Here is a 15,802-nt window from a genome sequence, read left to right as displayed (position 1 = left end):
TCACAAAGAGGTGAATAAGTCAGGACATCAGTACAGGTTGCAAGCTATATAGAAATGCTCTGAGTAATCCCTGGATACTCAAACTTATGGAGAAATGAAAAGAGACGTAGTGTTTTATCTGAAGAATTGTCAGCACATAGGTGTGTTCTGGACAGTGACTGTTCAATTAGATTGACCAGGGACCACTGGACCGGACCGGACCATCAAAACATCCCTGGGAGGCTTTCACTTTCTCAATGAAAGAGAGATCTGGACTGAGATGCTGGAGGATGAGAACAGTAATAAAGGCCTCACTGAGGAGTTTGGTTTAGAGGCTTTTTGAGTGGCAGATGACCAGCTTGCCATGGAGAAGGACATGGAGAGGGGCAACAACAGAAATTAACTTTTATAATAAACCAATAATAAAAGTCAGAGAATCAAATGAAATGATTAAGTCCCTTTCTTTTCTGATGGTTGTGAGTAGAAAAGGATTGCCTGAATCAGATGATGTAGCCAAGTACAGCAGGTTCACAGAGCAAGCATTTCTTTTAGGGAGACAATCATGCATTTTATGATTCTTAATTAAATACAGATGAATCTTTAAGGCTACAAAAGTTGATTTCCTCTTTCTTTCTATTTGATGAACGGACATCACAGCGGCTGGGTTATTAACTTATTTGGCTGCTGTTACTTTAAGAGTTGTCGCTGTTAAATGTGAGAAACATCATATTTGTCTTTAATAATCCATAAAGGAAGGGTAGCAATACACACACACACACACACACACACACACAAGCAGTGCGGAAAAAAAGCACTGAAATGGAAGGAAATTATAAAAAGGGATAATAAATAACAGAAGCAGAGGGGGAGAAAATACAAACAAAAGTCCACAACCGTTACACCCTTTTATTTATAAATGTGCTTTAATATAAAACTATACAGATCACCACCATATGTGTGCGTGCAATTAAAGAGCATGCTCTATGTCTGCCATCATGCAATACATACAGAGACTGCTGTTATACAATATATGAAGTTGATAGTATATAGCGACCTCGAGATCCACTTCTATCCCTAATCAAACACCTGAGAGCGCTAATCAGTGTCTTCAGGATCATCAGAGAATCACAGGTAGGTGAGGTTCATCAGGGCTGGATCTAAACTCTACAGTGCATTGGATCTCCAGGGTAAGATCTGAGGAACTTCATCAGGACACAGGGTCTCTGGAAAATCTATATTCTGGCCAATGCATGTTCATTTCATAGTGTGCTCATAACGAAGTAACATCATGATGGCATGATTAATGCCATGTTCTAAGATAACACTGAATAATATATATATATATATATTTATTTTTCTATTAGTTATGTGCCTTCTTTCCAATATCTTTTGCCTCCAGTTTGCCTTTCTTTTTGCAGTCGTGTATTATTACCCGGTGTTTGTATTTCATATAGGCATTTCTCCTCCTCGATGTCTGCAGGCGGTGTTTCTCTACGAGGACAAGCGATCGTCAACAAGGCCAACCCCGCCTTACTCTTTTAAGTGTTTGGTGAATAGACTGTGCATAGAGAAGCCTCAGCCAGGAAGTCATAGAAAACCGCATCTAAGATGTGAAAGTTTTACAGTTTATAATGTCTGGCCATCAGAGTTTCACCCTGCTGCTGTTTCAAGATAAACGTTCATCCCCGTGTTTTCTAGCTTTTGTTCAGCCTTTCGCAATCTCCCGGTCTCTATCTGCTAATACTGCCCGAGAGAAAGACGCGAGGGCTGATAATATCTCCTCTCCCAATAACTCGGCAGGACAAAGGGAGGGCCGGCGATTCAAGAGGTGACCCCTGAGGTTATCTGAGGAATTTGAGAGGTGCTATGAAGTTTTACTAAAATACTAATAACAAGCAGGGCACGCATTACCAAACTTAAACCAGTTCCCGATCCCTCAACACACCTGTGAAGTCTAATCATCAGTACTTCAATCAAAGCAATAAACGCTGCTGGTTTAACAGGACACACACTTCTTGTCGAAACCCTTTCAACACTTTGAGCGTAAATATTAGATAAGGAGGCACACCAAAGCATGCGATGACCCACAAGGTTATCTGAGGAATTTGAGAGGAGCTCTGCTCCAGTTGCGTTTCACTACGACTTGATATAGTCTTCGCACATGACACAGAACGGAGAAGAAGAGCTTTCCACATGCACGCGTACAGTATCACGATCAGATGACACTAACACGTGTTGTCATATCTCGCTGGCTCCAGTCCAAAATTAATCCAGGATTACACTTTAACACAGAGAGAACTCAATGACTAATAAACGCAGCTGACGGAGGCTGCAATTGCCGAGGACTTTTGGAGAAAAGACAATCAGCGGACTACAGAAGGCAACGGGAGACGCAGACGAGATCCGAAACAAAATCTAAATAATGAGGTCCAAAGGAGCGTTTGTGTTTGTGCTGCTGGGCGCGTTAACGGCGTATTACGTTTATTCACCAATCCCGAATAACATAGAGGAGAGATATAAACTAATGATCACTGACTCTTTCTTCAGGAGTTTAATCCAGTTGGTAAGTTTGCATGCATGCCTATTTTAGCACGTATCGGGTCGCTCGCGAGATTGACAGCCGTCAGTCGGACGCCGGTTTAAGAACGCGATCGCAATGTCACGGCCGCCTATCTGCCTTCGGGTTATTATTTAGCTTTGATCAAAGAGTCCGATTGCGCAACTAATCGCAGGAGTAGCCTATTTGTCGGCTCACTTGAGCGTTTGATTATTTGTTTGGACTGTTGGGCATGACACCACACCAGCAGATTTAGTTGACAGATTATGGCAATTCTTAATCCGAGCGTTGTAGTTTATATAGTGAGCGTCGTGGCTAATAATAGCTGGAAATTAAATGCATGCACCTCATGTAGGGGAGTGTTTGAATGCGAATATTAGGTCTCTCTGCGAATTACAGCTGTTATGAAATCTTAATAACTGTGCAGCGTCAGTGTTGTGACAAATACATTTTAAAAAATGCACGAAATTCGTGATTCCCAAAGCACTGCTCGGCATCCTGGCTCCACCTTTCGTTTTAAGCCTTATAAAAGGTAGCCTAAGCACATGGGAAGCGTTTGATTTAAAAACTAATTGTGGAAAATAACTAAAGAAATAATATAATGAACAAATACCAAAGTGTGGCTTTATAGTGCATCCCGAGTCGCCCGCGTAGAATATACCTCAATACTACTCTTTTTCTGATTAAAAAGTGGTGGGATGCTGCGTAATGCATGTTTTTATTGATTTGCATCCTCTCATCTGGTCACAGTTCGGTTTACTCTCCTTATGTTTTTGTAGTGATGCGTTGTCAACGTTATAAAACTCTTAAATCAACGTTTTTCATCGGTTGTGTTAAATATGAATTATTTTAATCGCTAAACACAACTTCTTCGATCTAAATCTCTACTTAACTCAGTCTCACATTATTTAAGGGGCGCCGCAGCCAACATGGTTTAGAAAATGAACCTATTAACAAAGCATTGAAGACTAAACCAGGACTGTTCACGAGCGAATTTAAGGCTTAACGCTGTGAACATCACTGGAGTAACGTCGTTTAACATCAAGTGGCTTAACAATGGGCTGTTGTCCACCGAAGCAAAAGATTAGGGGATTCTGGTTATTAGTGAGATGATCTCAGCTGATCAACCACGTGTCTGCCCTCTTTGTAACCTTTTTGAGAAAACGCCGTGTGACTTTCACTGGGAGATAAGTTTCAAAAACAAAATGTTTTTCTTCGCAGGCAGAACTGAGCGAGCGCATGGGACTGTTGCACTACATGAAAGTTATGATGTTCGTCACCATTGCAGAGCGAGTAGTGCCCGTGTCGGACGAGAGGGTGCTCGTGTCCGATGAGAGTTTTGATGGGGTGGAGGTGATCGTCTACCAGCCGAGCCAGCCAGAAGAATCAGGAGAGCTACGAAGAGCCATCATTTACCTGCACGGAGGAGGATGGTGTCTGGGCAGCTCTCGTGAGTACACGCGCTAGCATTTTATGTCTTGAGGTCAATGTAGTTATATGAAAGATTGCCGCCGGAACGTCAACGATTTGAGTTCTCCATCGCTGCCATGGATTTTCATCCAATCAGACTACAGAGAAGCCATGCGTGAGATCAGACTCGAACATGACGTTTGGGTTAAAAATTTGAACCTTTCATAATCCATAATAGGGGCACTTTAACGACATGTAATTACTGCAGGGTCAGGATTGGTTTAAAGCATGTAATTATGCAGATGGACTGTTATTACTAAGAGTATGTTACATATGTTTTCATCAATACAGAGGCTTAATCAAATAAAAGTCAAAAGTATATATTTTTTTCCCTTCTCACTTTAGGTATGGGCCCATACGATCTACTAGCCAGACACATGGTTACAGAGCTCAACGCCGTTATTGTATCTGTAGAGTAAGTATGAAATGTTACTCATTAATACAAAAACCTGGCTTGCTTCACACAGGACCTGGTCACCAATTCACTCATTTATTGATGGATTTTATTATAGCCATTGAGTTTTTAATGAATTATCACACAGCAGCCTTGAAAGCGCTTTATTGAATTGTAGACTGCCTCGCCGGCATCTTTTCTAACGGACGACTACGGATGTGGAAGTGTTATGTTCCTTCTGTATTCACATACGCAGGGTTGGCAGAAAGGTGGACTAAACCAGATCTGTTATCTGAATACAGAGGCAGACGTGTGAAAGTGGTACTTAATCTTTATGAAAAGGAAATAACTGCAGATAGATAAAAAAAAGAAAGACCCAAAAGATTAAATTGGTCTTTAACACCCTAAAATGATAGTACGGATACCTCCTTTACTCTGTGTAGTACTGCCTCTTACCCTTCCTACAGCATTTCATACTTATAGTTATATAAGATAATGGGAACCAAATTAGCTCTATACGTCTTCTGAGAAATGCTGCAGCTAATAAGACCTTGCAGACTAATGGGTTGAACTAAATTCCCTTCATATTACTCCAAACCACAGAGGCCGGTGGTTCAACCACAAAATAAAATATTTTAACACAAACCTCATGCATAGAATACGAGATTGGGCTAGATCGAACCTCTTTCTGTGTTTGCCTGAGGAAGACACGCTTCTCGACACGCTTCTCATCTGCCGTCGCTTCATTATTGTGAATATTGTGATAGAGGCTTTCCTGTTATTCATAGAAGATGCCTCTTCTGCAATCTCAGTTCTTGGTTACGGAGGTTTGGAACTGAGCACTTACTACAAAATATTTGGAAAGAGCAATTGAGTGGGTGCTGTTTTACCTCTGTTTCTCTCGGGCTGTTGGTGCATTTAATCCAGCATTTGTTTAGAGCGATACACGTGTAATAACACCTGACTGCAAAAGTCGATCGAGAGTGGCGTTAAGCACACGCTTCATGCAAAGGCTCACAAGGGCTTTCCTGTAGCATTAAAGTCATCCTGCAATGTCTCGTAACCCTTCTCAGGGAACAACCCCAACCTCAAATATGTTAACTAGGTCCTGTAAGTACTTTTCTTAGATTTAATACTGCACAAAAGTATGGAAAAAGCGTCATGGCTGAATTTTGTGATTAAAAAAAGGCAATGGCACAATATTTTATGGATTAATCCAAAGTTCAGTTTATGTATTTGTTTGTTTGCATGCATGCACCTTGTTGCCTGATATAATTAACAATTAATAATAATAATAATTCATTGATCAGATACCTTTATCCAGAGCAGCTAATGAGGATTACTAAGTACAAAAACAAAAGTATTTTCAAAAAATACTTTTTTCAAACCCTTAAATGAAATAGCATTGCTTCACAGATTTATATATATATATATATATGATAGTAAGAATACCTCTTTTATTCTAGTATGTTTTAACACTTTGTAGTGTTGCTTTATGGAAAAGAGCAAGATTACAATGAAAATATAGAATCAAACTAAACCGTGGACAGTGTTGTGGTAAAATGTTAGCTATTATAACATTTATTAATGTAAAAAGTCATACAAACACGTTGTAAAAAAGACACAGTCATTTCCTTATAAGGACCCTGAAAGAAAACTCGATGCAGAGTAGACTAACACATTATTGGACCGCCATTATTTGTAAAAGATAATCTAATCTCTGTGCTGACTGATACAAAAGAAAACAGCAGAATAATAGCAGCATAGAAAAAGGTGGCGCATGCAGTAGAGAGATTTCAGTGTTCAGACAGGAATGAGCATGCCTTCAGTTTATACTGACATATGTTATATCAATATTTCTCTAATAAAATATAGTTCTGCAAATAGCATTCAATAAAGAATTTATAGAAAAGCTAAAAATAAAATAAACTGTGCCCTTTTTTAATGAAAACTCTGCACTCTGTTTCAATATTAAAAGAATAATTCAGCCAAAACTCAAACTTCTGTCATCATTTACTCACCCTTGATTATTTTCAAACCTGAATCAATTTCTTTGGAAGACAAAGTAAGGTAGTTTGAAGAAAGTTCGAAACGTTTTTTTTAAATACTATATAAGTCAATGGTGACCAAAACAGCCTGGTTACAGCGTTTGTGTTCGGCAGAACAAAGAAGTTCCTACAGGTTTGGAGTTACTCGAGGATGATGACAGAGAATTCATTTTTTGGTGAACTATTCCTTTAAGGTCTTTGGGTGTACATGGAGTACAGGTTTACAACAAAGCAGCTGTTACGAGCGAGCTGTCAGATTAGGAACAGTCTGATACTGTGTGTGCCTCAAGAAAAACGGTCTGGAAATACTGCTTTGTAGAGATGTGTTTTATTGGCTATGTTCGACAGCCTCCCTTCTCCTATGATTCCCCCTCATCTTGTCCAACAGATTTACAAACCTATTTTTGAGCTTTTTTTGGGATTGCATGCCCTAACAGGTTTGACAGCACTCACTGATTTCTATCTACTGACTATGATATATCTAATGTATCTTCCTGTATTTGTCATAGTTTGCTTAAAGAGCTCAATAATGCGTTTTGCCCTAACTATGTTGGAATGTTTTTAACCTGGAGCATTGCTCTTAACAAACAGAGGCTCCACGCTGCTCTCGCTGTTCTCACATATTACTTTTTAAGCAAGCGCAGCAGGAATAGAATAAATAAATGTGCTGATGATACCACTGTGATCTGATAACCATCAACAATGAACTGCAGTGAGGGTAAGCCCTCTCAGCGTGGGCCAGTGCTCTAGCATTCCAAAGTAGAATCCTGTAGTATCACAGACTACAGCGAAAACAAGGACATGCGGTGTGTCGACAGAGCACGAAAATGAGATAAAATGGAATGAAAACGCCAAAAGAAACATACCGAACCAATAATAAAAGGGAAAAAGGAGTTTGGTGTGTAACAATCGGATCAAACGGCCGATGCATCCCTTCACCGATCACGAGCAGAAGTGACTTTCTGACTTTCTGCTGCCAGACTGCCCGCTGCTGTGAAACCATAAACACTTTGACTGCCTGCCAGGTGTCCAAATGCCAGAAACACTCAAGAGATTACAGTGAAGCACAGGACCTACCAAAACATGCACTTGTTCGTTAAACATTCTTCGGCCCGTTAATGTTAGAAGAAAAAGTGGACGGTAATACCAGCAAAGTTCTGGGAATGCAGTTGAATGCAGATAATGACTCAAATCAACTTCAAATCAACTTCATCTCAATTTGTCCCAGACAAACACTCAGAGGTGAAAAGTGTACGAAAAGCCGAAATGTACAAATCTGAAGCAGAGGAAGAAAAGTCGTTGGTGGCTGTACAGGTTGACCATTCGTAAGAGCGATGCCGCTTAATGTTAGTTCTGTCATGACAGCTCTCTGAGGGTTTTCCTGAAGAACCAATCTGGCTGCATTCACTACAGCAGGAACTCTGAACATTGAGATAACGTTGGCTAAACGCAAATCTCCCATCATAACTTGCAGTGTTATTATCAGTGCTGAGAAAAGAACGCAGTGGTGCAGACGACAGGTAAATGCCGTTATCGCTGTTTTCCAGAGATCTTTTGGAACTGGTACTTTGGACCCCTGCGAGCATGGCATACGCTCCATGGCAGATATGGTTGGGATGGACAGACATTTGTGGCTAAACCTAGCAGATATCAGGGATAAGGAGAAGGCTGTGCTGCTGGATGCATCCATTGCTCAGTCAGGGATTTTAGCTTAATGCTGCTGGCCTGAGAAGGTCTGAGAGGTAAAACAACAGTCAGCTGATTTTAGGCAGATTATTAGCCAGTGCACTTGAGAAACTGAGGTTTCTTCAAGCCGTTCTCACTCCAGCCATTTCTGACATCCTTAAGAGATTATGCGGTTCTTTCACTGCAGCACTGCATTCTTAGCAAGTACAAGAAGTCAGAATTTGTCTTCTGTTATTGGCGATGCAATGGCCATTCTTTGCTCTCGTGAAGATTCCAGTCAGATATCCTTGACCAAGCATCTGGAATCTCTGGGAATGGCAGAATTGGGTATAACACGTTACTGTAATCAAACTACTTTTCCTGACAATGTAATAAAGTAATGAGTTAAATTTTAAATTATGTATTTGATCAGTTTTTGTCAGTTAAATGACTTACAAATGCAGTGTTAAAAATTATGGAGTAAAATCATGTTTTGCGTGCTAGTATGCCCTACTATAATTCACTGGAGAATGTGAGCTAAAATGTAGACGAGTACATTTACATTCAATGAAAGGTTGTATTTCAATTCATTTCAATGTATTTTCAGAGTAAATGTGTGTGTTCATGCAGAACATTCCTCTCATCTGTTAATATTTTTATTATTTCCATTTTTAGTGTGGGGATTTAAAATGCCCATTCGTCTATTAAACTCCCCATTTAAACTGTGCTTTATAACTCAAAAAAAAAAGTAATTTAAAACTAAAAATACATTTCCGCTTACCACTCAAGAAGGTGGTATAAACCAGATCAGCTGTTTCTTTGTTTTGACCAGGAGTGGCAATATCTCAGGCACTATCTAAAGAATCATCTTTAGAAGATGTTTGAATTCAGAAAAACAATGTGGGTGCTGTCTTATAGCTGTAATGCAGGGCAGCATCCGTACCATCAGCCAGTAAAAAGGTGTGTTTCTATATAGGCTTTACCTGGGGGTGCTCCCATACAGTTTCTCATGTCCTAGCCACAAAACCAAGGTTACATTTGTAACCGAGTTTTCTTCGTTTTTGGATGCAACAGGCATGAGTTCTCTCCCTTTTCCTTCTCCTGCTACAGTAAAGCATGGCTGAGCACACTGGTGCCTCGAGGGGAGATGCAGCAGATGCTATTACTGCCAGGATCTGTAAAATAAAATTCTCCAGACACTGAGGATGATCTCCCTCACAGAACCAGTCCCATTAAAAAAACAAAACAAAAAAACAGCTTATCCAGCAGTTTTTACACTGTTCTCCGTTCATTCAAGTAATACTAATGTTGGTTAAAGGAGTAGTTTACCTAAACCTGAAAATGTTCTCATCATGTCATCATCCTCAAATAGTTCCAAACCTGTATAATTTTGTTCTGCCAAACACAAAGGCTGTAACCAGGCTGTCTTTGGGTCACCGTTGACTTCCATAGTATTTTAAGTCAATGGTGACGCAGTCCAGTTACAAACTTTTTTCTAATTATCTTCCTTTCTGTTTGGCAGAACAAATAAATTCATACAGGTTTGGAACTACTTGAGGATGAGTAAACGATGACAGAATTTTTGGATGAGTTGCGGGGGTTGGACAATGAACTGAAACGCCTGATTTTAGACTATAATAATTCATCGGTATGGTGTGGGGCCTCCTTTTGTGGCCAATAGAGCATCAATTGGTCTTGGGAATGATAGATACAAGTCCTGCAGAGTGGCCAGAGGGATTTTGAGCCATTCCAGGCTAGTGTCCAGGTCACTACGTGATGCTGGTGGAGGAAAACGTTTCCTGACTCTGTGTCTCAATAGTATTTGTGCATTATCATCCTGATACACAGCAACGCCTTCAGAATACAATGATTGAATCATTGGACACAAGTCCTGGGTCTAGGGAATGCCTCATGCTTCACTCTGGACATGCAACTGTCTGGGTGGTACGGTTCTTTGGAGCTCCACACCATAACTTTCTTGGATGTGGGAAAGACAGTGAAGGTGCACTCATCAGAGAACAATATATTTTTCTCATTGTCCACAGCCCATTGTTCTGCCACTCGCAGCATTGAAACCAATGTTTTTGCATTGGCACGAGTGACCAAAGGTTCGGCTATAGCAGGCCGGGCCATGTATATTGACCCTGTGGCGCTCCCGAAGGACAGTTTGTGGAAACAGGAGAGATGAGGTGCACATTTAATTCTGCAGTGAGTTGGGCAGCTGTGGTTTTATGTTTTTTGGATACAATCTGGGTTAACACGGCACATCCCTTTCAGACCGCTTCCTCTTGCGTCCACAGTTACTCCTGTTGGATGTGGTTGGTCCTTCTTGGTGGTATGCTGACATTACCCTGGATACCGTGGCTCTTGATACATCACAAAGACTTGCTGTCTGGGTCACAGATGCTCCAGCAAGACATACACCAACAATTTGGCCTTTTTTGAACTTTGATACGTCACCCATAATGTTGTGTGCATTGCAATATTTTAAGCAAAACTGTGCTATTACTCTGCCAATTACCTCAAACTGGAATGTGCATCAATGAATATTGGTCACCAGGCTGGTCAAATTTAGCCATGAAACCTCCAATGCTAAACTGGCCAGTGTTTCAGTTTCATTGTCCAACCCCTGTATTTCTTTAATACTAACTTTTTTCCTTTTCTGGGTTTGTGAGAGATCTTGCATTCAGTAACAGGAAAGTAGGAAAAGTAAAAGAGAGTGATGAGTAATACAGTAAAGTGATGGAGAGTAAAACGGTGTGTTGGAGCTTGCAAACCAACAGCAAACACAGAACAAGAGTCTATTGCAGGCATGATGCCATTTTTTGCCCTTTCTTTTAATTTAATAATAAGAAATCCAAACATTAAAACTGTCATTCAAAGGAGTTTTATTCTGACATAAAACTAGAAAAAGAAAAATGCCAACATAACTTGTTCTTTACAGGTACCGTCTCGCCCCAGCTTACCATTTTCCTGCCCAGTTTGAGGATGTGTACCGCGTGGTGAAGTTCATCTTTCGTGTTGATGTTCTGAAGGGCTACCAAATCAATCCAGAACGGGTTGCTGTGTCTGGAGACAGTGCAGGAGGCAACCTTGCAGCTGCAGTGGCTCAGCAGGTAAAACTGCACATAAATGACAACGGTATGATTCAGGACTCCAAAATAATCAATGCATTTTATCTATAAATGTTGAGCTTTATACCTTCAGTTTACTAAACATCTACATGCTCAATCATTACAGTAAAACTCCAAGTCATCTACAATTCAGGAATAAAAATCTGTTGAGTTAGGAAGCATAATTGATTGTGAATCAGTTTCTCCTGGAGTGAGACTGGAGAGACAACCAACTCAAAAGAGAACGTATATGCAGATGGTGGCCATAGTCGACTGCTCCATCCTTATTTTACATTACTGATTTGTCTCTAGACTTATGTTTTTTTAGAGTCCTTCTCAGTACTAATCCATTGTGTAGTTGTTTATCGACCCCAAGGATCACAAGGTAACTTCTTGGATGAATTAGATGTGCTGCTCTCAACCTTTCCTGAGGATAGTACTCCTCTAGTCATGCTTGGAGACAACCTCAGGCTGTAGACTTCCACATTCTGCTTGCCTCTTTTGATCTCAAGAGTGTTAACTACGGCTACTCACAAATCAGGCAATCATCTGGACCTTATGCACACACGACACTGCTCCACTTATCTGCTCCACTGCACTGCTTGGATTACTCTTAACCTCAATGTGGTTCCTGACACAACACATACCCCTTCACATGTTGTCTTTCAACATAACCTAGGCTAACTCTAACCCTCCAGACTATCTGCTTTCATATACGCTTCCTTCCCGTGAACAGTGCTACTGATACTTTCTCATCCACTTCTACATCTTGTTTAGATACTGCGTGTCCCTTGTTTTCCAGGCTGGCCCGTTCAACCCCTTCTGCCCCTCGGCTGTCTGATGTTCTCAGTGAACATCGTTCTAAGCTCAGGGCTACAGAAGGGGTATGGTCCTACTGGCCACAATGTATGTAATCATCTAATCCTTTCTAATCATCCTACTACTTGTCCGCTTGATCCTATTCCATCTCATCTCCTTCAAGCCGTTTCTCCTGCAGTCCTACCTGAACTCACTCAAATCGTGAACACATCCTTTCACACTGCTGTTTTTCCCTCGGCATTTAGGCAGGCTCGTATATCTTCACTACTTAAATCCTCAGTCATAACTTTTTTGTTAATTCTCCAAATCTTGTTTTTTGATTTGTCCTCAATCGCTACGGTACACCTATAGTAAGTGTCGACTACTTAGACTGGTTTGGGTACCTGAGTAATTCGCCCACACACATAAACAGAGACAAGTAGCTCCTTGCGCCTCATTAATCATTTATTGATTTTGATTGTTTCCATTGTCCTTTGTTTGGAATTCACTTTGGATAAAGCTAAAATGTTAAATCACTAAATGTAATGTAATGTAATAACCAAATCCAGGTAACTGGTAACAATAATTACACTTTGAATTTCACATTTACATTTTTATTCAGCAGTGCTTAAATTCTAAATGGTCAGAAATGGCAAATATGAAACTGAAGTTGCTTTGAGAAGATATTTAATGTATTTATGTTATCATATGTTTACCTTTTTTTATGTATACTCAGTTGCAGAAGGACCCAGAACAGCATATCCAGCTAAAGGCCCAAGCTCTGATCTACCCTGTCCTGCAGGCCTTGGATCTGAACACTCCCTCCTACCAGCAGAACCAGAACATGCCTATACTGCCCCGCACACTGATGGTGAGGTTTTGGAGCGAGTACTTCACCAGCGACAAGTCGTTTTTGAGAGCCATGATGGCAAACAGACACAATAACCACGAATCAGCGGCTTTGCTGAAGTTTGTCAATTGGAGTTCATATTTACCCGATTCATATCGCCAGACATACAACTACAGTGCTCCACCGGTGGTCACCGGAAAGAGTTCAGTGCACTCTATTGGTCCTCATCACTTGCTTGCAGATCCACGAGCCTCTCCATTGCTGGTTCCTGACACAGCCTTGCGTTTACTGCCTAAGGCGTACGTGTTGACCTGCGAATACGATGTACTGCGGGATGACGGCTTGATGTATGTCACGCGTTTGCGCAATGCTGGAGTCGATGTTACACATGAACATTACCCTGGTGGATTTCATGGTGCACTAATGTTCATTACATGGCCCACAGACTTTGATATTGGACACAGAATGATGGACAACTATGTATCATGGCTTAAGCAAAATCTTTAAAATGAATGTAGAACGCAACAGTGCTTTATGCATCAGTTTTGGCTGACTGGTTCATATATTTTTTGTCTTATTTATTTCATTTTTTTTTCTGTTGTTTACAGTGCACCACTTTTTTATCTTAAAAAGGGCACACTTTTGATTGTATTAATCCAATATGGTAGAAACATTCCTATTATGACCAAACCTGGTCCTAAAAAACACTGGTCTGTATTATTTCCAATCTGTTAACTATGTATGTGTAACTAATGAAGGCATTCAACATGTTAACATGACACTAATAGTGTTTTATTTTTTATTTTATGACTATTAATATTATAGCCTATTGCAATTATCACTGACTGCTTGATGTTTTGAGAGGTTTGGTTTGATATGCAGTAAAATGTCTGATGAATTTCTGGATTCACTGAATTCTTATCTTAAATGGTCAGAAGATAAGATCTAAGTAAGATCAAGTCTTGCTTCTGAGAACTGAGAAATGGCATGACACTTCTCTTGCTCTTCCTAAACAAATTAAAGTGACCTCACTGAAGGATGAAAAAAAATGGTATGGAGCAATCACTTTCAGTACCATGATGGGAAACAAACACAATATCCCTGAATAAGTTGCTTTTTTATGCACAGATCAATGAACAAGAAGTTCAGCGGGGAATTGGACATTTGGTTAGTCTGTTTCTTCACCAGTTAAAATAATCCCAAACGAAATGAAACATCAAGCATTGTATGTTGCAAAGCAGCTCATGGTACAGACAAAATAAAGAATTAAAATGAATGCTTATTTCTATCTGGCCTTTTTTGTTGCTGCCGAAAGCATTGGGTTAGTTCACCCAAAAATGAAAATTGTGTTTTACTTACGTTTAAAGCGTCATAAGTGTATATGACTTTAATCAAAGTTACTTTAAAAACTGTCCAGACCCCTCCAAGCCTTTCCATGGGACTAAGCGGGTGTTCGGAAGAAGTTAAAGAAAGTGCACACATCCATTATAACACATCCCTCACACGGCTCCGAGGGTGAATAAAGGCCTCCTGCAGCGAATCCATGCATTTTTGAAAGATAAATAGCATACTTTCAAATGTAATAAACAGTTATTTATCACTTCTGCTGACTGTGGCGATGCTTGATTAGTGAAGAGTGCAGAAAGAAAACAAAACAAAACACAGCCTAATTAAAATTGCTAATATTGTGTTACTAATATTGTTTGGTTATTGTTTTTGCCTTTTATCATTCTTATACTTCTATCTAATTTCTAGAGTCTAGAGTCAAGCCTAGTTTAATGTTGCTGACGTCAAGCAACGAGTAAGAGACCTTCAATGACTGTCCATCCTTCCATAACAGACCACACGGATGAACTACTGCTGCTTCTTGATGGACACTACATCTGCATTCACTTTACCTTTCAATCCCTTTCCACCCTAACATGAAAGTAACACATTGATTTAATCACTGACATGATACTTTGACTCTAGCCAAGTGGAGAACTGCCGCTGTTTTTTCTCCATTATGTAATCTTTGTTCCTTGTCAAGTGCCTTTGGCTTGCACGCTAGAGAACTAAACATGTTTTGTATTACGCATTATGCGTTTTGTCGTTAATGTTGACAAAGCATTTAGTTAAACTGCTTACACGTATTTGATAAGCAACTTTTTAAAATATTGGCACATCACCAAAAAATTGCATTTCACGAGACTTCCGGATAATTAAATTGAGTAAAATGCTGTATTTGCCGTGCTGTCCGGGGAGAGGTGATACTTGATCATTTATATAGGAGTTTTATCTTGTTCTGATTGGATGATGATGTAATAACTATGAACTGTAAATTATCTGTGCGTGCTCCTCCCGAAATTAGTTTTAAAACATCACTTATCACTACATAAAATTATTACAATTTCAAACCTTGCAGATCGTCATATATCCACATAATAAAAAATATAATGCTATAAATATATCCACATTTCTGTTGCTTTGAAACATATTGCATATTGTGAAAAGTACAATCAATTTTGACCAACATTTCTGACCCGCAATGAAAAGTTTCATAAGACAGTGTGACTTTCCAAATTCCTCTGATTTTCTTGTGGGATAATGAGTACAGTGTGACCGAGATTAAAATATTTCAATCAAGTATTTCTGTTTTTGTATGCATTATCTCAGGACCGAAGAGAAAAAGGGAATAGCGACTATGCCTGCACGTCATATGAGGAAAAAATAAATAAACTGAGGGAGAGATACATGACTGGGATAAAAAGTCTGACGACACTGAAAGCTGTAATAAGAGGGAACACAAAGCAGCAGCAGGTGGTTTTTATTACTGGAATTTTTCTGATATGAAAGAAAATCCACAGGCGTCTTCCTCAGAGGAGAGACATCTACAATAAACCAGAAAATCTAAAGGCTTAACCATCATTCATTAAACATAAATATCTA

At 39.8% G+C, this 15,802-nt stretch overlaps 1 protein-coding gene across 1 annotated transcript; it reads left to right on the top strand.

Annotated features, from left to right (window-relative positions):
• Positions 1-2,087: 2,087 nt before the first annotated feature.
• aadac (arylacetamide deacetylase) lies at positions 2,088-14,150 on the top strand. The gene is made up of 5 exons (XM_043258196.1): positions 2,088-2,542; positions 3,758-3,986; positions 4,352-4,421; positions 11,058-11,229; positions 12,761-14,150. Exons 1-5 carry the CDS (start codon positions 2,402-2,404, stop codon positions 13,379-13,381), a joined length of 1,233 nt encoding a protein of 410 aa, XP_043114131.1. The 5' UTR covers positions 2,088-2,401; the 3' UTR covers positions 13,382-14,150.
• The last annotated feature ends 1,652 nt before the right edge of the window (positions 14,151-15,802 follow it).

Source organism: Puntigrus tetrazona, chromosome 15, assembly GCF_018831695.1.
Source record: "Puntigrus tetrazona isolate hp1 chromosome 15, ASM1883169v1, whole genome shotgun sequence".
NCBI classification, from domain to species: Eukaryota; Metazoa; Chordata; class Actinopteri; order Cypriniformes; family Cyprinidae; genus Puntigrus; species Puntigrus tetrazona.
This window is presented reverse-complemented; position numbering and strand designations above follow the sequence as displayed.